At 42.7% G+C, this 23,053-nt stretch overlaps 1 protein-coding gene across 1 annotated transcript in view; it reads right to left on the reverse strand.

Moving 5' to 3' along the window:
* Positions 1–2,237: 2,237 nt before the first annotated feature.
* Positions 2,238–23,053, reverse strand: part of FASN (fatty acid synthase) — a 38,097-nt gene continuing 17,281 nt past the window's right edge. Inside the window, exons 21-42 of the mRNA XM_009324556.1 lie at positions 21,622–21,932; positions 21,082–21,471; positions 18,909–19,073; positions 18,560–18,678; positions 18,299–18,453; positions 17,755–17,958; positions 16,597–16,747; positions 15,926–16,104; positions 15,212–15,331; positions 14,940–15,062; positions 12,647–12,870; positions 12,150–12,348; positions 10,920–11,071; positions 10,337–10,428; positions 10,034–10,185; positions 9,506–9,748; positions 7,831–8,019; positions 7,063–7,290; positions 6,379–6,599; positions 5,686–5,784; positions 5,300–5,551; positions 2,238–4,173 (exon numbers count right to left, since the gene is read on the reverse strand). Of these exons, the coding sequence (XP_009322831.1) occupies positions 4,036–4,173; positions 5,300–5,551; positions 5,686–5,784; positions 6,379–6,599; positions 7,063–7,290; positions 7,831–8,019; positions 9,506–9,748; positions 10,034–10,185; positions 10,337–10,428; positions 10,920–11,071; positions 12,150–12,348; positions 12,647–12,870; positions 14,940–15,062; positions 15,212–15,331; positions 15,926–16,104; positions 16,597–16,747; positions 17,755–17,958; positions 18,299–18,453; positions 18,560–18,678; positions 18,909–19,073; positions 21,082–21,471; positions 21,622–21,932 (4,106 nt within the window). The 3' untranslated portion in view covers positions 2,238–4,035. The remainder of the gene's footprint in view (positions 4,174–5,299; positions 5,552–5,685; positions 5,785–6,378; positions 6,600–7,062; positions 7,291–7,830; positions 8,020–9,505; positions 9,749–10,033; positions 10,186–10,336; positions 10,429–10,919; positions 11,072–12,149; positions 12,349–12,646; positions 12,871–14,939; positions 15,063–15,211; positions 15,332–15,925; positions 16,105–16,596; positions 16,748–17,754; positions 17,959–18,298; positions 18,454–18,559; positions 18,679–18,908; positions 19,074–21,081; positions 21,472–21,621; positions 21,933–23,053) is intronic.

Below are 23,053 nucleotides of genomic sequence, written 5' to 3' on the forward strand. Positions count from 1 at the left end.
TCTCTCCCCCATCTCACCAGGGAGGGGAGAGTTAAGCGGCTGGTGGTGCTCAGTTGCCGGCTGAGGTTAAGCCACAACTAAGCTTCAAGTGCTTCAGATTCTTTTCTACCACCTTCCACTGCCTTCCAGAGGCCTAAACAACCAGTTCTGCTATTTTAAATACCCAGCCTCTCCAACCCTCCTTCAACGCTCCCATTTCCTCGTATGCAGCTGCTCCCCGGTTATTTTTTCCCTTTCTTTTGACCCTGATTTGCTGGCAAGGCATCTGATCTTCAGTTATGGTAGCTTAACTAATTGCAGGGGAAACAAACACCTGCTTCCTTTATCACTGTTCTACCTTAAATCTTTTGGGTTTCACTTGATCTCCGGCTCAGCACCAGAAAGCCGCTCTACTTCTGCTGTCCGGTAGTGCTGTTTAAAGTCACCAGTTCTGTTAAACCGTGACCCTTCTTGCATTTTTTTTTAAGCTGTTGTCTCTGGTATTTCTTTCCCCTCAGGAAGGCAGAATAGAAAAGGAAAATAATAGCTTGAATGCTGATGACTACACATACTGCATGCCGTATGTTCTTATTCTTACTATTAAGGCTATATTGTGAATTTAAGGTATACCACCCAACATTTCAGAATAGCAATGTGACATTATGAGCCTAAATAAATTTATAGGGCCAACAGGGGACTGTGTTTTTCCGTCTCAAGATGAAGACCCGCATGGTCCTCATGGTTGGACACGAAAAATTTCTTTACTGAAAGGGTGATTAAACATTGGGACAGGCTGCCCAGGGAAGTGGTGGAGTCACCACCCCTGGAAGTATTTAAAAGACGTGTAGATGAGGCGCTGAGGGACATGGTTTAGTGGGCATGGGGGTGTTGGGTTGACGGTTGGACTCGATCTTAGAGGTCTTTTCCAACCTTAATGGTTCTATGGTGTAGAGAAGCCTGTGAGAAGCTAGCTGAAAAGGAGGAGGGAAAGTGAGTATCAGTTGACAAGAGACTCCCACTTCAACTTCACATGGAAGGGTAGATGTGAAGGACTTCGCTTCTGCCCTTGTCTTCTCAGAACAAGCAAGCGCAGTATTCGATTTTGCATTATGATATTATTGTTCTACCTCTGTCTATCTGATGGACTACTGAGAAAGAACAAGCAGTACCAGCGCTAATAAGGTTTTTATTTTTGGCACACTGTATTCAGCAGCCAGTTACATAATGGGTTACAGGGCAGCAGCTCATAATTAGACAATTATGGGGAAACACCCCCCACCCCCACCCCCAAAAACAAAACAACCTTCTGCTTTTCAAATAACAACCACAAGAACATTGAGAGCATATATAGGCTATAAGTAATTCTTGAGGAACTTCTAGTACTAAACCAGTATCTTCAAGCTTAGCTTAGATGAGACCATGCACATTTATGTTTACAGAGAACTTGTCCAACTCCTGCTTCGACAGCTGGAACAGCGTTAGTCCTTGCTCCCTCCACATAGCCCACTCGGACTTGTTAAACACTTTAGCACAGAACTATTGTACCTGTTTGCTTAAAGTTTAATCACTCCTTTCTTCCTCTTTCTAGGTTTTCAATACAACCAAGGCAAGTAGGATTCTTTCAACTCTTGTTTTTCAGGCTCACTACAACTGCCAGTAGTTAAATTTCTAACAAACCAACCAACCAGTCCATGTTTGTTTCGTGTAGTATCCTATGCTAGGATGTGCATGGGCAGTATGCAGTAGATACAATGAAGTCCCATAGCATGCACATATGCCCAGTTCACACAGCCCCTCTTCAGTATTAGAGTCTGTGCAGCTGTAAGGCACCTCACCCCGCTTCCCTTCTTCCGTTACCACCTAACACCTAGTCATCATACCTAACAACTTAATAGCATTTATACCCATTGCCTATTTAACGCTCTCAATGACCTTGAGGTAGATGGTATTAGTCCCATTCTACAGATGGGGAAACTGAGGCAGTAGCATTAATGGTTTGTCCAAAACCGCAACAATGGAGCCAGAATTAGAGTTTCCACTTCAGTCTTGTGGGTGTGTGGTTTGGTTGTATCTAAGGTACCAAAATCATGGCAACAAGAAGCCATGCTCCAGAATAGTAAGCGTTCTTTATTATTATTTCAACAGACTCCAAATCAGATATGCCAGCAGCAGTTTTTGCTTTATACCAAGAAATGAGAGATTCCAGATGAAACACAGGATTAAGAAATGGTGGTAGAGAATAAGACAAAAAGCCAACCAGTGATCGATTCTGTTTAATACTAGGAAAGCCAAAGAGAAAAAGACATTCTTCAGACCAAAAAGTATTAAAAAAAAAAAAAAGAAAAAGAAAGAAAAAAGAACAAGACTTATTTTGGAAATGCTTTAAGCTGACATTATGTTGGTTTTATTTCAGATTTCACAAAAGAAATACGTTATAAAACTAAAACCAGTTAACCCAGCCACTATCAACAGAGGGTGGTATAAGCAAAAGACACTAGGGTCAGAACCTGCAGTGAAGAGCCACCCATTCCTGTCACTGGAATGCTCCTGTACTAACAGGATACTTCACTGGGGGCTGAAGATGGAGAGAACTGGGGTTTTACAGCAGTTCTGAGAGGCACAATAGCTCCTCCTAGTTGGTGCTTTGCTGCTACCCAGGTCTCCTCTGTATCATAAGTGTAGCAAGGATTTACTGATTTCAGAAAGGACAGATCCAGCATAGCAAAGGCAAGAGATTTTCTTAATTGAGTTTTATGCAAGTTTCCTTTAAAAAGGTACTATTTCTTAAAATCATACCATCAAACTGATTACTTAGCTAACTTATGTGGGATCTCCAGTCTCATTACTGAGAGGAAAATGAATACACAAGGCTTAAGCAAGTCCTGTGCTAAATAAAATATACAGGGGCTTTGGGTAGATGCTTGTATGTTTGCCTGAGCTTTGGTTATGGGAGAGCAGGGGTAGGAGGATTTGTTCAGTTATCGTTGAAGAATTCTATTCCCCCCCTGGCCCCATTCCAAATGTCTGGTTGGGTGGTGAGACTGGAGGTGGGAGGGAATAAGGTAGAGCAATAGTCTTAACGCTTCACTAAGGTTCTGATACAGCAGAGCACAGAACCTTGCACAAATATAAACAAAGTACCTGCCTAGGGACAGCTTTACCTGTTTTTACCATGCCCAAGTTAAGGCTGTTCAATACACAGTGGCATCTGTCAAACCAACCACCCTTCCCTCCCACCTCCTTCTCCTCAAAAGAGTGGATGATGGCAAAAGAATCCTCCCTTCTACCTTTTCCTTTCTGAACAGGGCAGGGCAGTAGGAGAAAAAGAAAAAAACAAACAAAAGAAACCAGACTGTTCCAAAGATGCACTTTGGTTTAACAATGGGCAACTTCCCCTTGTAGAATAAACCCTCCCCTCCAAAAAGAGATGTTTCTTTTCTCCTATAACCCACGATAAATTAAAACCAAGTAAGAAGTCTCTGGTTTGACACAATAAATACTTAGAATATATCAAATTAAAAAAATATAGTTACAAAAGCCTCAATGGAATCCTCTTTCTGACCTAACTACAGACAGATTCTTCACAGACAAAGGTATCTCCGAAATCAGCTGCAGCTCCCCTCCCTGCTCACTGGGCTTGGTCAACAAGTGCTATCACATACCCTTTGGAATACTGTTAAGACAAAACAATATAGAGCACAAGAAATCTACTCCTAAATTTGTTTTTCATACTGCCAAGGGTGTAGGAAGCAACCATCGGTGGGGAACCCTCATAGCAGTGCACAGTGACAGAGTCACAGCACTAGAGTAACAGACAGGGATACTAGGGGAAAACAAGGCAGAGGAAGGGAAGGAGGAGAGAGAACCCATGAAAGTTGGGAAAGGAAAAGATGAGCAAGAAAGAGAGAGAAAGAGACCAATCAAGTTCAGCTGGACTTCCCAGTTCTGGCAGCAGAGCAGATGAGATGTTGAACAACAGGAAGAGTTCCTTGGGGTCTGTCATAACAAGGAATGTTGTTGGCATTTTCTTCACCATTGACAGTGAGTAAGCAGAAGTTAACCCTCTCTGACACTGACACGTGGCTCTGCCAGTGAGCTGTGGATGATCCCAATAATTGATTCAACGCCATCTCCTTCCAATAAGGTGCGGTGATCCCCTTCAATAATATGGACAGATACTTTCCCATCGCATACCTGCATAGATACGAAAAAGAAAAAACTTTACATTCACGATTTACAACCAGCTGGTCATCTAGCTGTTTTGGGTTTGTTAGTCTTCTAAGTTACTCATAGTTTACACCACTGTCTCTATCAAACTCAGTTGAAAACAGCACCAGTTTTACTCCGACACATTTTCATAGATCAGCTGCAGGACACTGTTTGGAACCAGTGTTTTAAAGCACAATAGTTTGACAGCCTGGCAGGTGATCCACTCAAATATAAGCTAGGGAGGAAGCCAACCAACCTGATACTAACAGAATAATTTACCTACAACATCAAAGAATGAATGATAAAGTAGCTACTTCCAAGCGCTTAAGAAAACCAAATAACCCTCCCCTCCCCTTAATCTTTCTCCCACCACCATGAATCTTCCTTTAAGGTCATTATGTAACTTTAATAACATACAAGTTAGCTTGGAATCAATAATGAACGCAAGTTAGAAGTCTGAAGGGATAGGAGATGCCAGAAGCAGGAAGGTAATTCTGACAATTGCTTTCTTTTCCCTGGTATCTGTACCATGATGTAAGACACTGAATCCATTTATGTGAACAGGGGCTAGAGAACAGTGACCTCATCTGGACTACAGGCCAAAAACCTAAGTTTTTTAGGCCCACGAGAAACCCACATACTAACTTCTAAGTGGTCCACAAAAGGTGACTAAGAAAAAGCCGCCTCTATTGTCAGCAGGCTGACACTTGCTCTTCGAAAGTCTGCCCTCATGCAGTGGACAAACTTTAGAGGTCTACAAATGAAAGACGACGACTAAAAGTTACTTCTGCCAAGTTACTCTCTGTTAACATCTTTATTATCTAAAGTCTATCTAGAGAGCTGCAAGAATCAGCTATAGAAAACACTTATCCAATAGAGAGGCTAGACCTTCTCCTGGCCCTCGCTACCCTCAGAAAATGCCTGGGACCAATCAACTCATTTGCTTTTGGGGACTTTTAATTCTTGTTAGAGCATGGTAGCTGCAGAACGATGATTTCTTTCAGGCTGGTTTCCTCCCTTCTCCCTCAGTAAGGATGATTTTCCCTGCTTTTCTTTTGCTCCCCCAAATATCAGGAGAACCTCAATAGTCACCAGTGGGCCTCAGACTGACCTCTGAGAGTCTGTAGTCTCCACCCAGACCTTCTTCATATTCATTGTGAGACTTTGCCCGCATCAGTGTCACATTCCCATGATACTTGGACTCTGGTATATACTTGTCAGCAGCCTTCAGTTTATGGTAAAAGGAAGCAGCAGCAAAGCTGAGTGCTTCACGGTTGATGTTTTTATGAATCTGAGTTATCAGGTCTGCAGCAGCATTCACACGAGCCTCCAGATCTTTCAGGGGCAGAAGAATCTCCAGCAGCTGGAAATATTAACATTATTTTCTCCATTAGTCTCAATATCTGAGAATCCGCCTCAGTTAAACAATAAAACCACAACCCTCTGTGCAACATAAAGAGATATTTAAAAAAAAAACCCACCAAAAAACCACATTACCTTATTGTATTCAATGCCTGTAAATTGCTGAACAAAGGCACACAATGCTTCAGTCTCCAGTGCAGCCTCATTTCCTTGGGTCAGCTTGGCTCTGTAGCTCTGGAAAAGAGAAGAATAAAATGCAAACATGAGAGGGATATGCCTGATCTTGAATGTTAGATAAAAACAATTACAGAACAAAGGGTTTTGAACTGGGAAAGAGGGAGGGAGGAAAAAAGAAAGAAAAAAAAGATAGACTGAAGCATGGGGTGGGGGGTGGGAGGAAGATGCCTTGAGGACAGATTAGAAAGCAAATCCACAGGTGGCAATTGCCAAGAGCTTAGTATCCTCTAGAAAGCCTAATGAAAATGGAAAGGAAGGCTTAAGCAAGGTTTCCTAGCACCCCGACACGAGGATCTTGTCTTGCAGGCTCCAGGAGCTTCCAGAAGACGTACTAATATCATGATTTACCATAGCAAAAGCAACATTTCTGTCCCAGGCCTTGCCGGTTAATGAAGACCAGCCCCCATATGCTTCCACCCTTCAGCCATCCCTAAGCATCCACTGTCTCTAGCTGTCTCCCAACTCCCCTGTCAAGAAAAGTCTGTCAGCTTTTCATCAGATGGCTCATATCTAGAGAGGTAATCTCCAAGAACATGAGCCCTGATGACACAGGATGGTCCCCAGACAGAAGACTTTCTTTGTATCTCTTACCTGAGTGTATGCTGCGACAAAGGAATGAGACCCATCAAAGAGGAATAGACTGTTGAGTGCATGGGAAGCATTTTGTTGTGCTTGCAGCTGGGAGCACATTTCAAAGGCTACACAGGCACCGAACGAATATCCAGCAACACGGTAAGGTCCTTCAGGCTGTATCTGCTTCATACAGTCAATGTAATAGGCTGCCAGGCTCTGTATGCTGTCCAAGGGAGCAGCTAGAACATGGAAACGAGTTAGAAACAGACTGGTGAAAAGACACTGGCAGAGACAATTATGTTTTCATGAGCTCAGAAACAACCCTGTTGGAAACATCCAGGTTATTTTGAAGGTAAGTTTCTAAATTATGGTTAGCAACTTATATTTTGGACAAGGAATAGTAGTGTTCCTGCTTTCCAAAGACAGGTAGAACAGCATGCCTTGTTTTTCTCTTGCATGCTTATCTGCTGGCAGGGACTCAATACAACATCCAATTGTTCTATTTCCCCATACATAAGCTCTTTAATCTAACCTAGCACTTCTCTTGTTACCTGGGGATGTTTGACACGACCCCATGCAGACTATAGGTACTGATGCTTGATTCTCCAAGTTTAAGAGTCTAGAAACAAAGCTCTCTCTACAAAGCAACTAAAATTCAGAATGTTACATTTACAAATTCAAGATGCTGAAGAACTGAGATACCTTTTGTGCACTGGAGCCCATAGCAGGGCATATGAAGTCTGGAGGCGAGAGTGTAGAAAACCGCAATGGATCCTTCAATGGGGTGAATAAGGAAAAGAGGGCGCTCTGTGCTCTGAACATCATTGAGACGGGTGATCGTTGGCCCTTCTGGGTTCACCAACAAGTTGTTCAAATCTAGTTTTGGAGGTTCGCCCGGGCCAGTCTTCATCAGTTGGGGTGGCTTCAGCTCTTTGAAGGGAAGCACACCAGACAAACACAATTAGATTCAAGATCAGTCTTGGTCACGTAGTCATAGTCCTAAAGCAGAATCTCAGGGCTGCTCTGGATTAACCCATTGGCTCACTAAATCATCAGGACACAGACATAGGGATCATCCTATTGTCAGTTGCTCTGCAGCAACTGTGTATGCTTTTAGCCTACAGTAAGCATAACATTACATTGTGTATTTCTCAGACAGGTAAAAGGTCTCAAATTATATCCTGCACACAGCTGCGTAAGAGTGCTCATGCAGGCAGATACTAGCCAGGCAAGAAGGCAGCTTTCACGCTCGCTGTTATACCCTGTCCCCAGAACTGATGGGCCTGACCCAATGGCCAGTGCACTTCAGCGACATGTCTGTCACTTAAGAGCCTTTCAGCTATAACCTTATTTCATGATTTATTTCATGATTTTATAGAGGCTTATATCACTAGAGATGAAAGGAGTGGATTGGGAGCTTAATTGTTTAGACTCAGATGACTGGTAGCAACCCCGATCCAGACACTATACCCTCTGCTGTCCCGGACTTGGAAGAAAGTTCACGCAGTCTGTTGATTGTAAGGAGTCGAATTTCTCTCATGGTCATAACGATGTCATAGTCTCTCTCCAGTGTCTGGCGCACCTCCACACCCATCAAGGAATCCAAGCCCAAGTCTGCCAAGGAACTGTCAGCATTCAGACTACTCACGTCACGGACACCTGAGGAAAAAAAACCCAGCACACTAACAAAAGGCCGATTTCTTTTCAGCTCTAGGCCTGTCTAGCAGTCTTCTCATCTTCCTTCTTCCTCCTAAAACCTGAATAAACTGCAGCTACAGAGAATTACCTTTCAGGATCATCTAATGCTTTCACAAGTCACCTCTTCTACAACCCACATCTGGTTATATGGAGTCTAGTCTTTAGAGTACATGTTAAATGTGCGCAGCTTTATGACAGGGGGATACATCAGTCCCAGCTAAATAGCTGTGAACATTGCCACTTCAGCTGTAGACCAAGTTCAGAACAATCAGCTAGAGGAATTTCACGTACCGGCAGCTCTAACTGAAACTGCAGTCCTAGACATAACGCAACTAATCCTCAGCTACAACATCAGATTAAACAGTTATCAGTGTCAATGATGGTTGATTGCAACACTTGATGTCTATCACACTGGAGGAGGAGGTGATCCCTCTAGTCTTCATCACCTCTTCCCCTTCAATTTTCACACTGTTCAAGTCTCTCACCCTTTCCTTACCTTCTCATAATAATACTTGCATCTACAGCTCTTCCTCCCCTCCTCCACCTTGTGCTGCCCCATGTTGCCAACTCTTCCCACCATTAGGCTTCTTACTAGCTTCTCCCTTTGTTGTCTTCACTCTCTCTCCTTCTAAACTAACCCTACAGCTGGTACAATTTCCCAGATGCTTTCCTGTGACTTCTAAAAGCCATGTCCATTCTCTGAGGTCAGCTTTGCTGTCAGTTACTGCACATAATTCCTCCTTAATACTCAGGAGACTGTCTTAAGTTTATCAGTACCTCTTTTGGTAGAAAACAAAGGATCAGTACACACTTCCGTCTGCACAAGAGACAACTGAAGTGGGACATAGTAGAGTTGACAGGAATTATTCACTTTCAACACAAGAACAGGGGACACAATGGTAAAAGGAAGCAGGTTCAAAACAGACTGGAGGACATGGCACTTCTTGTAACACATAGTGAAGCTATGGTTACTAGATGTTCACTTGGGATGACAGACAGAGTTCCTAAGAGAACACACCACCAGTTAGTCACTAAGTACATAGAAGCTACTTTTTGTGGCATGGGGACACCCCGAGGTGAATGTTTGAAAGCTGGAATAGTACTCAGAAAGTTAGTCATGTTTTTGCCCTATTATGTGCCGTCTCAGAATTTTGCTCTTGGGGGCTGTTCCTATTGATTCTCCATTTGGAGAAAGGCATCAGTCCGCTCTAAACAAAACCCCAAGACACTGAAGTATGTGTGCACATGTATGTAAACAAGGGAGAAAAGCCCACACTGAAGAAATAAATTGATTATTGGAGAGAAGGAGCAGTATAAAGGAAAAAGTAAACAAACAAGAAGTCCCACAGCACAGGAATTAGGAGGAGCACCTACAGCAGCACCATTGCTTTCCAAAAGCATTGAGATGGTAGACACTGCCCAGTGGTGCTTGTCTGAGAGCACTTACCCAGGATGTGAGCAACAGCATCTACAAGATCCCGTTGACTGCCTCCTTCAGTTTTCACAGAGACCTTCTCTGCTAGGACAAAACTGGACATGACAGGATGAGGTTGATTCAGGAAGATATCGAGCACCTCCAGGCATGAGCTGATTTGCTGGGGAATGGTTCCCCCAACCACTAAGTCTCTGTTTCCCATTGTCTTCAGAAGGATACCCACATCACCAATGGCTCCCCATTGGATTGCCAGGCCTGGAGGAGAAATCAGAAGAAAGAACACACTAGGCAACTAACTAAAGCACATGGCAGCAACAAAAGGGAGTTAAAAACAGCTAAGTGAAGGCCTGCATTTCCTTTGTGCTGTTAAATGGTCAGTGTTCATTCACACATGAGTGACTCAGGGTAACAGCTAGGAGAGGAAACAGCCTTCAACATTCATTATCGTTCCAGACAAGTGCACAAGTTTCTGGTGAGCTGGTTCTCCTCTGGATGTTTGGTGGGATAAGTTATTCTGTGCAATGAGTAAAGTCATCTTACCTGGGAGTCCATCATGATGTCGCTGCTCACAGATACGCTCCATGGTAGAATTGGCAAAGCCATAATTACTTTGCCCAGCATTTCCTCTTCCACAGCTTACAGAGGAAAACACAACAAAATAGTCCAGGCCTGGACACTTCTTACGAGACACCCTTGGAGCAGAGCAGGAGAGAGAAACCCCATCAGAAAATCCTGCTAACTGTGTGTTACCGTGGAAGGCTAGCGCAAGACTAGAACGACTAAGTTTGATCAGCTCTGTGACCATAAAAGCAGTTCATATTTGTCCCTTCTACAGACACTTACCAATCCAAATGAAGGGTGCCTGAATACTTGGGCTTGTTGACCTCCCAGAATAATTCCGGGGTCTGATTTTCAATCATGCCATCTCTAAGGACCTAGCGGGGTGGGGAGAAAAAAGAAAAGGTGCAGTTTCAGTATCTCCAGTTTCTCTGTTTAAATTTGCCATGTGGTTTGAGATATGAGAGGATATCGCTACACAATACATTTTTGTAACTTTACAGTACAGACATATCCTGAATGTCCTGAAATATGACAAGGACCACATGGCTTTTGGTAGGTTTGCTTTTTTCAGTACTGCCACTGCAGCCTCCAACTGGCAAGTTCTGTGTGGGATATTTCTTGTTCCCAGGGGCCTTGGGCATCATTCGTCTTATCCCAGAACTGAGCTCGCTGGCCAAATACTGTTGCTTCCCAGGTCAAGGGGCCAGACCCACAAGCCTTCAGTCACCAGGTAAGGCCAAAGCTAAGTGTCCTTTGAAACACAGAGAGGCAATCTAAAAACTGTAGGAAGCCTGACTGCCCTCAGTAAAAAAGCCACTTGAATGGCTGCTGTCTCTTACAAGTCCTAAGCGTTTTTGTCACTTACCACAGCCAAATTAAAGATGCCTCCAACTGGGCCAAGCTGCAAAGCTTCCTCTATCAATAGCTGTGTTCCTTCTAGTGTTCCAATATCATTGGTAGATACCAACACTTGGATTCCCAGTGCCTTCCACTCTCTAACACATTTAGCCTGGTAGCCTACAAACAAAAAAAAAAAAAAAAAAAAGTGAATAGTGCCTGGGATGAAGCATTCAAACTATAAGCCTTTGGTTAACCTGCTCCTTAGCTTTTCTGACTAGATAGGGACTGAATAGCTAAATAATTCCCGATTCGGCTACAAGAGGAAAATTGGACAAAACTTGAATAGTAGGTAGAAATCACCTGGGTTTCAGAAGTATTCTAAATAGATCAAAGTGGAGAACAGAGTCGGAAGAACGTAAGGGCTGGGGGGGGGAAGAAGAAAAAGTACAACAGTTACAGGAAATTAACTTAACAAGAATTTGGGTAGATAGGAAAGAATGGCCAGATTAGAGCAAGGCAACAGATTATAGTAGCACAACCAGAACTTGAGAAGTAGAAGTATTTGACCTATGTGTTTGCACAAGTGGTGCAATTGTGAACTTGCCAATAGAAAGAAGAAATCTGTAGAGACAGAGAGAAGTTTTGTTACGGCTGAATTTGTATGAGGAAACACTGAAGACTACCACTGATAAGAAATCTCAATGCCACAATTGTAATCAAACTAATGGCTTAAAACTGAGTGAAAATGCTTACTGATGTTATCAGATAGTAGGGCACATCTTTACAGATGAGCTATCTGAAGGAACAAGAGCAAGCATCCACACTTATAACTGGAGGGACAAAGTATCTTTAGCAAGGAATTTATAGGCCTTTCCTTGTGGCATGTGATCCACCATGCTGCAGCCATTGGACAAGTCAGTGAGGTAGCTGGATACAGACTGTGTAGAGGGTGTAAAGGTAAAAAGTAAGGCTGCAGAAAAAATCCTGGGTAAGGCAGAAAATGGGTTGATAGAATTAGGAAGCATAAAAAATAGGAAAGATGTAGCTGGAAAAGAGGTCAAGTTAAAAGATACTTCCTCCTTTAGAATAAAGGGGACAACAGCTTGTTTGAAGTGAGAGAATACATACATGAGAGGAAAGAAAAGAGATCAAGACATTATTATTTGCTGATAGGACACAAAAATGGAGAGAAACTACAAATTGAGATCTGTTGAAAGGCAGTCATGTTCCCTGTTCCTTTATGGTTTTTGCTTACCAGTTCGTATGCCAGAACGAGATGTCAGTATAAGCTTCTGTGCTCCTCTCTCAACTAGCCACTGTGCCAACTCAAGCCCAAATCCTCCTAGGCCCCCTGTGATGATGTAAGACTTGGTAGATGGATAGGAGGTTCGGGAGATGGCAGAGATTTTCACTGGTTCAGACCTTAAAGGACATTCTTTTTCTTCTTCTTGGACCTTCCCCCCGGCAAAAGAAAAAAAAAAAAAGAAAAGAAAAGAAAAGAGAAAAAGTAGTTAAGATCGGATACACAATGCATTTCTTATCTTTCCATGCTATGCTCCTCCAGTCAATGGGAATGAACCTTGTAGAATCACAGCGACAGACTTGACAGTTACAGATGTTACAATGACAGCAGTAAAAACAGTAACCCTGTGCTGTCGTAGTTATACAACTTGAACTGGATCAAAATATCCAATATAGTCACCTACAGAGGATGACAGATGCATCAGAGAATCAAAGTCATTATCTCATTACCTTGATCATAACTTTGCCAATATGTTTTCCTTGTGCCATGAACCTAAAGGCAGCTTCTACCTCTTCTTTGTTGAAGACTGTACTCCTCAGGGGCTTTACCACACCATCTTTTATGCCTTTCTTCAACATCTCTGATACTACTTCCCAGTCCTGGTTTCCACTGTCAAAGATTGCATCTAGTAGGATCCCATGAAATGACACATTCTTGAGGAAGAGAGCCATTCCTAGAAAAAGCAACTTGGTTATCACCTGATGCTGCTGACATTTCAAAACAGAGTCTATCTTCTGCTTCAGAAACATTTCTGTGTAGGTCAGTAGTGCAAGACTGCGGAGTAAAGCAGTCATTAGTTGATAGAATTCTACATCTTTCAAACTCATTCTTGCGTATACTCTCTAAATGCTATATTAATTAGGTTGTTCTCTCACAAGCAGACCAGTTTAACAGAAACTCCACTCACAAAAATTGTGTGTCAAGAGGACAAGTTACAACATAGTCAGTCTGATACTAAAAAGGACATTTTGTGTCTAGTGACAGCTTGAATTAGAGTCACAGAGGAGCTAGAATCCCATGCACATCCTGTCCATCTCCACAGGAAACTCTTCCTCATAGGAAGTTTTCCATGATGCTAGGATCTTTCGAAATTTAATTAGAATAAGAAAAGAGACTGTCAACACTTGCTATATGCAATCGTTCTACAACAGGAGAACATTCTTGTCATTTTTCACTAATATATCAGATTATAACATTTGAATTTGTTTTCCCATCCAAGAGAAATCAGATTAATCTTGTCCCTGTGCCATCAAAAACTGGGAGGTGCTGTTGACTCTCTCGAGGGACAAGAGGCCTTGCAGAGGGGTCTGGATAGAGCGGAACATTGGGCAATCATCAATGACATGAAATTTAGCAAGAACAAATGCCAGATTCCACACCTGAGACCAAGTAATGCTGGATACAAGTATAAACTGGGAGAGGAGTGGCTGGAAAGCAGCCCTGTAGAAAAGGATCTGGGGGTGCTGGTGGGCAGCAGGCTCAATAGGAGCCAGCAGTGTGCCCTGGCAGCCAAGAGGGCAAACCGCATCCTGGGGTGCATCGAACGCAGCGTCACCAGCCGGTCAAGAGAGGTGATTATCCCGCTGTATTTAGCATTGGTGCGGCCTCACCTTGAACACTGTGTGCAGTTCTGGGGCCCTCAATTTAAAAAGGATGTGAAGATACTCAAATGCGTCCAGAGGAGAGCAACAAAACGTGACAGGGCTGGAAGGCATGTCCTATGAGGAGCGGCTGAGGACTCTGGGTTTGTCTAGTTTGGAGAGAAGGAGGCTGAGGAGCGACCTCATTGCTCTCTGCAGCTTCCCAAGGAGGGGATGTGGAAAGGGAGGTGCTGATCTCTTCTCCCTAGTATCCAGTGATAGGACGTGTGGAAATGGCTCAAAGCTGCATCAGGGGAGGTTCAGACTAGATATTAGGAAACATTTCTTTACCGAAAGGGTGATCAAACACTGAAATGGACTTCCTAGAGAGGTGGTTGATGCACCATGCCTGTCAACGTTTAAAGAGGCATTTGGAAAATGCCCATAAATAACCTGCTTTAATTTTTGGTCAGCCCTGAAGTGGTCAGGCAGTTGGACCAGATGATCGCTGCAGGTCCCTTCCAACCGGAACTATCATAATCTATTCAAAATGGCACAGATATTTAGTGAAACAACAAATTAAGGTTCTCTCAAAATCAGGTTCTCTGTAGTTATCTGAAAAATTCCAATTACTTTCACTCTACAGATGATCAAGTTTACCCAGAACAGAGGGCAAAACTGCAGCTTGTATAGCTATGAACTTCATTTGCTACATTTCACAGTGCACTCATCTATTACAAATGGGTATGTTACATCCCAAAAAGTTTACAAGTCAAGTCCAACAGATCTATGAAATCTACAAGCTAACAGACACAGTGGTAAACAGTGCTATGTGAAATGAATGCTGCTTCTTACTACCTTCCTGTCCAAACACTTTGTGGGCAACATGTCCTATACTGATTTTAAAGAAAGACTTTGAGGAAGGTAACTTAATTATCCTGCATGTTTTATGCAGGCTTCCAGAAAAATGCTGAGTGCCATGCTTCTCCAAGAAGGTATTTGTTGAAAAGACTACACAAATTGTTAGTGATAAAAGCGAAACAAGTATTCCAGCTAAAAGCTTTTCTAAATTTGAAGATTAGTTTGTGTTAAGATAGTATATAGGTTGTGCTGTCATGCTTGCTTAAACCTAACGAGTGTATTTCCCGATGCCTCATCTTACCAAGCTGACTGTTGTTAGACAGATCGAATTTGCCTATTTCCAAAAAGCGCCCATGTCGAGCAAGACAACGCAAACTGGCTTGGAGCTTCTCTTCTGCCAAGGAATTTAACACGAGGTTGACACCTGCAATGAAAGGAGAAGCAACCATTTAATAAACTCAACTCTGCTGAGAGCCTAACCCTGTCTTCTAGTGACCCATTTTGTCTTTAGAAAGTGCAACGTCATGATGTGCCATAACTGACAAAAGGAGGAAAAATATTCCTTGAACTTACCTTTTCCATTGGTAACTCGCAGTATATGTTGCTCAAAAGTAGTATTTCGGGAGCTAGCAAAGCTATTAGCATCCAGCTGTGGGAATCTTGCTTGGAGATACTCACGTTTCTCAGCGGAGCCTGGAAGTAGAAGAAAGTAGAAGACAAGTTGAATGAAGCCGGTACTCTTACGTTAATTTTTTTTTACAATGAAACCACCCATTTTCATCTGCACATCTTTTCCCAAGGACTGTAAGTCTGAGCAGCCACCAAGCACTTGCTCCAAAGCTCTCAGGCTCTCAACGTGTCAGACCTTAGGACAAAGGCTGTCTAGTTGTTACTGCTCATTTATGAGATAGAGCAAGGACCAGAAACAGGCCAAGCCTTACAATGGATAGACATTCTTTGATCACATTACTGAATTTAAAATGAAGAAGCCTTGATCATCGTCCATACTTTTGATTATATATAGTGTACGGAGGTAGGTAAATTTGCCTGTGCTGTGGAAGTTTCAAGCACAGTCAGTAGCTGTATTTACCATGTATCCTGTTCTCAGACTAGAAACTAGATCAATGTTATAGGAGATCATATTGGGGGAAAAAAGTATACACATAAATATGTGTTTTTATATATAAACACATGTACGCACACATGCATTTCCTCTCTCTATTATATATATAAATATTATATAGGGTTTTTTTTCCCCCCTCAAAACATCGGACCCTCAGTACTCACCTACAGTAGCAAAGACACGGCAGCCCATGCTCAGGGCAATGGCAATGGCTGCTTGGCCCACGCCTCCTGAGCCAGAGTGAATGAGGATACTCTCACCCTTCTTCATACCACCTCGAACCACCAAAGCATAATAAGCAGTGGCATAAACCACAGGCACTGAAGCTGCTTCTTCCAGAGTCCTAAGGAGCAAAGTGAAAGAGAAGAGATCTTTAGCCTTGGAATTCTCCTGATGAATTTTGCTTTTCTGTAATGGAAAGGTTAAACTGCACAGATAGACCAAAAAGTATAAATGGTTCTCAGTCATACAGCAGACTACCACAGCTGCCAAGCATAGCCAAGAGTTTCATCCTTCTGTAAAAATATTTTAGTAACTAACCAGTAACACAACCAACATCGAAATCCCAGTGTATACTGAAACACATGGAGCTAAGAGCCCAAGAAAGAGATGAGAACCTTGTGCAAGCCACTGTACAAAAACCAGCGCTCAACTCCTGCAGTGAATCTAAGCCAAATCCTACAGCTGCTCAGGAGATTTATAGCTCTGTTATCATTTCCCACAAGGGAATCTACCCATTGTGCAGTCCCCTGGTCTGATCAGGGCTGTCATCAGCCTCAGGCAGGAAGGCAAATCTTAACCACATACACAAACCAGAAAACAGAAGTTGACCTACCAGTTTTTAGGCACCTCCCACAGAAACTTCTTGTCACAGTCTACCACTGTAGCCAGCCCCTTTGCTGGCAGCAATCCCATCACCCTTCTTCCAGCCAGGTCCCGTCCCGAGAACTCCATGCCCAGCATGCAGTGCTGCAAAGCCCAGTTACCTGAAAGAATGTAAGCACCTTTTACAAAGGAAGTTTCTCTTCTAAAATCCCTTGGTTAAGAATTTACTACAACAGTACTCCCTGAAAGTTGGAATCCCAGAGACAGAAAAAGTGCTGGGATTTGTCTACTATGTACAGAGTTCATAAGTCACCATAGTTAATTTCTCGCTCTTAAGAACAAGAGTAGCAGAAAAGGACTTGGTCTCATTAAACCTTACTCTTCATCCTTGATGATCTTGCCTTAGTTTCCAGTTTTCATCTGAGAAATTTCATGGAAACATCCTGTTTCAGAGGCAATTTTGTTCCTCTTTGAAAAAGAATGATACATACAACTAGAAAGGATCATCACAGCAAAAATAGCTTTACTGTGAAACCTTAATTTTTGCAAGCACCCATTTTAGGCAGAGACTAATCTCAGTCATGAAGGGAAACTCAGCCCTAGTCAAGTCGCCCGTAAGAATCTCCAAACACACTTTTTACATGTTCCGCCCCCCCCTCCTTTCAATAGTTTTAAAACCATTCAATAGACATTACATTAATTCTTAACTCCCTGTGAGGCAAGATATTATCACCTCCATTTTGTAGACAGGAGATTACTTCACCTTGCATTTTTCTCCCCTAAAAGCAAAGCATGTCCAGTAGCATGGCAGCATGAAACTTCAACATTCTCGCCTTGGTATGTATCTTGCCCATCTCTGGAACCTCCATCAAGTTGTTTCACCTCACACTTGATATCTATGCAATGGGGCTAGTAATGTTTCCTCACAGCAATGTTTATTAATTCTGCCGTATGAAAAATGGGACTGCAACTGGAAGTAGAACTTATGAGTTTTTGGTGTACAGCCCTGCAGCAGGACTATACTTCCTTTTCAAAAGCCTACTTTCTTGCTAAACAAAAACTGATATACACTTTAGCCAGTGCATAACTAACATTCAGGAGATTATGTGAATAAATTCTGGAACAGTAATACATAAATATATTTTCTTCTAGTGTTATTTTAACTCACCAGGGATAGCATCTGGGGAAAGCTTTCCTGTGGCCAGCATAATGTCCCGGAAGTTGAGAGATGCATAATAGACTTTGCAGAGTTGAACATTGGGATCAGTTGGGTGGAAGTGTCGAAGTGGGGAGACAATCCAACGAAGAGATGAGAGGTCTCCATGAGTCAACACATTCACATAGGCATATTCCGTCAACTCCTGAGGTTGTGCTGCAGAAGAAGGAACAGTAAGACCTTTACACACATTAACACAGGCACACACTTTCCAGAGCGAGTAAATTCCTTGTGTAATTGCTACCTCCTCCTCCATTTGCTCTCCAGAAAGCCCTTTCTTACCCTGCAATTCTACCCGTACCCCAAATAGCTCCTCCCTTCTCCTGGCACCAGAGCATGCTACTGTTCACTCTGAGCTGGAGCAGAAGAATTCCAAATTTATTATTACTTCTTAATGGATAAAAATAATTGTAGTAACAATAGCTACACATTTTCTATTCAAAGTCCACTCAGACTCAAGGCCCTGCAAGTGATCCTCAGACCTCAGAGGAATTACCTTGCTGCAACGGGAGATGCCTGAAGGAGCCCCACTTTCCATCACGATACACATTCATCACCAGGTCCCTCTGAACAATCTTCTGCATGTCCAGGGAAGAAAGATTCGTGGGTGGGACAGCTGATGAAGGGTTCAAGTTGGAAACGAACACACACCTAGAAGCCAAGAGTTGTCATTTTGTTTGTTTTGCTATAGGCTTGAAAAGAAGCTAACACAAAAATATCTCATGTCCAACTGTGACTCAAGGGCATGCTTACGTACCTGATTCTGTGACCTTCTGCTTCAAGGCGGAGGCAGTTCACCATTCCCAAAATTCCTGAGTTCCCGCAACTGGTGGCAGTCAACCACACAGGCTGCTCTGATGGGTCAGCCAAGATCTCCTACAGGACAAACCCCAAACTGTTTTACTAGGAACCACAGAAAGGAAACAGCCCTCGTATCCTTAAGGCAGAGATGAATAACTTTATTTTAAGAAAAGTAACTGAACATGCACACACAGAGGTGCGCGCACATGCACACACACACTCTCTTCTTTTAACGCTGCTAAGTATCTAATTTAGAAAGTGTAATGATTTGGAAATTCAGATATCTAGGAGACAGGAATTCTCACCTTTAAGGATTCAACCCACTTATAATTGGTGTCATCTATTGGCAGAAAAACGGGTGTTTTGGCAGGGGCTTGCCGGCGACACAAGAAAATAACAGAGCCAAAGAATGATTTCTTCATGGCAACCAGAGTCAGTGAGGCTTTGCTGAATAAGCCCTCCCACTGTGCCTGTCAAATCAAGTAAAACAACAGTTAACAGGAAAGTCAAGTGTCAGTTAAAAATACAAGTCATGTCTATACTTCATGTTGAGTCTCCTCAAAGATGGCTTCACCAGGAACAACAGGCACTGTCCACCTCTTTATTGCTTTTGCTTGACATCTGTTCTGTATTGTCTCAGTACAAATATGTATTTGATTAACATAACTGTTTTATCCATGTCTAGACTATTCCTTCTTCCCGAAGAGATCCTCAGAAAGCAGAAGTACAAGTATCTTGAAGCCCTGGTTAGGGAACTAGTCGTACCACACTACCAGGTGTGCAAAAAAAACAGAGCAGTGACCATGCTGTCAAATCCCATAGGGTATTTGAAGGTGTCTAGAATTTAATTCCAGCAGTAAGTAAGGCACACCTTAAGTAAGACAAACAGAATGTACAGATTCCAACACAGAAAATAACAGAAGCGCAAACACTGAGTTTAGATGTTACCAGTTTATGTCACATAATCCCTGCAATATCTGCAATAGAAAAAGTAAAGCGGGACAGAGGAAACATGAAAAACCAAGTCACCCAAATCCCTCAGCTGCAGGGGGGTGGGGAGAAGCAGCTAACCACTAGCAGGGAAGAAGCACCTATACGCATAAGTTACATTGAAATAGCATTTCAGAAAAACCAGAGAATGAAAATGCATGTATGGCATATACAGAAACATTGAAGCTCTACCATCTGAATGAAATAAAGATGACTGCTGTCTCTTAGAAAAGCATCCATTTGCTTTTCATATGCCAGGCACAAAACAACAGAAAGGTTTTACAGCATGATCCCTTATATCAAGGCCTAGGGACAGTGTCCCTATCTAGAAAACTTTAAGAATTATATTAAGTCCTGCCCACTCTTGCCTGCGTAGTATCATTTTCTTTAGAGAAGGTGCATTCAACTCGCATGTATTTTATCCAAGGGATTTGCTAATACCAGGCTACTGACACTTATGACAGATTTAGGTTTTAAGTTATCAGCTTCAGTAACACCTCAGAGTCTTTTTATCCCCCTCTTCCCTGGGTAAGACGCAAATCCGAAGAACTCGCCCTTTCTTCTCAAATCTCCTTGAAAAATCTTTGCAGAAAGTGAAGGGCTAGAATCCATATCATTGCAAAATTCAAAATCCAACTACCACACTCCAGAATTATAAACAAAAAAGTTAAATTATTAGAAGTGCTACTCTCTTCTTATTCTAAACCAAGAGCTGAGGGGCTACAGCCACTCAAACCAGGAAGAACACATATATTCTGTAGAGGGGCAGTCTCCCCTTACTGCTTAATCTACCAGCTGCCAAGAGAAAGTGATGTCCCAGCTCCCACCCTTACCCTAGCCACTCAGTCTCCTTCCTCCTCTTGTGCCAGCATTGGCATTAGTTCATCTGCATGTTATACTGGTTTGCAGACATAAAGCAGACACCCTGCCCCACCTCCCTACTTGCAAGGGCTTATTTTGCTGTATCTTATTATGGGATCAGATAAAGTGGAGGAAGGAAGAAGAAAAAAAAAAAAAGTGCAACAGAAAAGCCTTTCTTTCTGGGAGAACTTCAGTGTTAGAAGAACTTAGTTTGTAAAGTCTCCCTCCCAGCAGTGATATCAAAAGGAAGCGATATTCTGATAATGAAGCATTTTAGGATCCCACAGTGGTAAAGCTGTACCCCACCCAACAATGCAGCACATTATTTTAGCTATAAAGGAATTGTCCTGGCCAGTGTTTTCATACAAATTATATAGATATACAAATGACAATGAATAATTTTCAATGCATTAAGGCTTTCCTGACTGAACTCACAGTTTACTCTCCCAACCTAGCATGTGGAAATTCACAACTCTTCTGAAGAAGGGTTTATTACATATTCCTGCAGAGGGCCTCAATGGAGAGTGAAGTAAGTGACGGCTACTCAACATTCATCACATGAGCGTCTGCAAGCAGCAGACTCCAGACTATCCACTGAGAAGGTATTTGTCTTTCCAGGAGGCTTACCTCACTCAGGAAGCTGTGTTTCTGCTGTAGGTCTGGACTTGTAAGGAAGCTGACAATTTCTCCAAGAGTTTCTCCTTTAAGAAGGGTGTGTAGCAAAACAAACCCTCCTTCTTTCACTGCAGCTGCCAAATTAGAGAGAATTCCAGAGATGTTCCCTAGAACACTTGTTGAACAGTTGTATACCACCAGGTCAGCATCGGTCAGATTTCCAGAGGGAAGGCTAGATGGATCCCACTGGCTAAAGGAAACTCCAGCATCTTGTAGCTCTGTTTCATTAGCTGAAAGAGTTTCCAGGATGCGGTCAGTGGCAATGTAGTCCACCTGCAACAGGGGCTGAGTGTTCAGAATACTTTTGACACGAGAGAACAGACGTCCACTTCCTGCAAGAGCCTGTGAGAAAAGAAGGGGAAGGAAAAGGGGAAACCAACTTGAAACATGAATGATACCCAGAATTATAACTGGAACAATAGAAGTATGCGATCAGGTTACTGAAAGGCCTGGAAACACTAGCTATGGTCCCATCCCAGGCTTCCAGCTAACCTCCACTATCTTCATCCTGTGACTGGTCATGTTCTCCAATGCCACATCCAGGCAAGTCTTCAACCCCGAAGAATCTAGTAATCCATTGAGAAGAGGGTCATCCTGGAAGTGCATTTTCTCTCGAGTCACGATCTGTCCCAGCTCAGAATGGAGGTTTCCATTCAGTTCCAGATGGCAAATTTCAGCAAGGATATGCTGAAGGCCCTTCTGTATGGGTGAGGATGCTGCAGCAGCCACTGCAGTGTCTAGTCCAGGAATGACTAATTTGACCCCATGCACCGCCACCTTAGCCTGTAAGTTCTGGATCAGATCTACAGAATAGAAGGGGAAATGAAAGGAAGAGTCAGATTTTCCACAGATTTTTCTTTTCCTCTTTGCCCCCATTTGCTATACCAGCTGATCAGCACCACAAATTACAGCATCTTGTATCATTAGCCTAGCCGCAAAGATACAGTGCGTGCTCCTGTACATTCACATGATTATGTACTGTGGAGTAGTTGCAGCCCCCAAACAAGTAGGCTTTGTGGCAAGACAGCCTAAGCCTGCGGCAAGACTCTGACTGAAAGAGGGCAACTAACAGGAAACCTCTGACTGATTTAGGGAGTCGTGGAGGGAAATTGTAAATTTCCGTAGATACTAAAATACTTTTTTGCTTTATAACCAGATGGAAAATACTCATCCTGACTGAGATCAGAAACAGCATTACGAAAAATAAAACAAAAATCCTACTACAGCATATGTAAAAGACTTTGGGGACAGTATTTGGACACTGCAGGGGAGAAGAAAGAAAAAAAAAAGGAGAAATCTTTAAAATCTATTACCAAATCAAAGGATGAGTGCAAAGACACTTTACCAATATAGAATGACAAAATTGCTGTCTCAAGATATAGCAAAATTCATCACTAGAATAAAAAACTTCAAAAATAGTAACTTTTTTCCCTTTGATGAAAAGGCACTTAAAAGCGATGAGCTGGGTGGATGTCTCCCCATCCAAAGAGCACTGTACTAGGCCACCAGTTTCACAATAGACTAAGCTGTTCCTGTTCTATTCTTGCAGCAAACAAACTTTTTTCTGACGCGCCTCACTAAACAACTTTCCCTCCTTGGATATGCTCTTGTGCCCACAACCAAATGGGAACAGACATGTCAGCTTACCCATCTTGGCAGTTCACAGGGAAAAACAAAACAAGAATGCTAAAGACTTGAGGAATTAGGATCTCCTGTCGGTGTTTGAAGCAACTAGGCTGGATTTCTCCTTAAAGAAGATGATTTGTGCCTCTCTGCTTGCAGAGGGGGTTGTGCCATCTGACACCGCATTGACTGGTATAGAAGGGTAGATGCCTCTCCCCATGGCTTTACTCCTACCCACATTCTAGAGATACCTCAGACAGAAGTAGCTTTTAGCTTCTAGCAAGCGTACAGACATAGGACT

This window comes from Pygoscelis adeliae, unplaced genomic scaffold (assembly GCF_000699105.1).
Source record: "Pygoscelis adeliae isolate BGI_AS28 unplaced genomic scaffold, ASM69910v1 Scaffold445, whole genome shotgun sequence".
In the NCBI taxonomy this organism is placed as follows: domain Eukaryota; kingdom Metazoa; phylum Chordata; class Aves; order Sphenisciformes; family Spheniscidae; genus Pygoscelis; species Pygoscelis adeliae.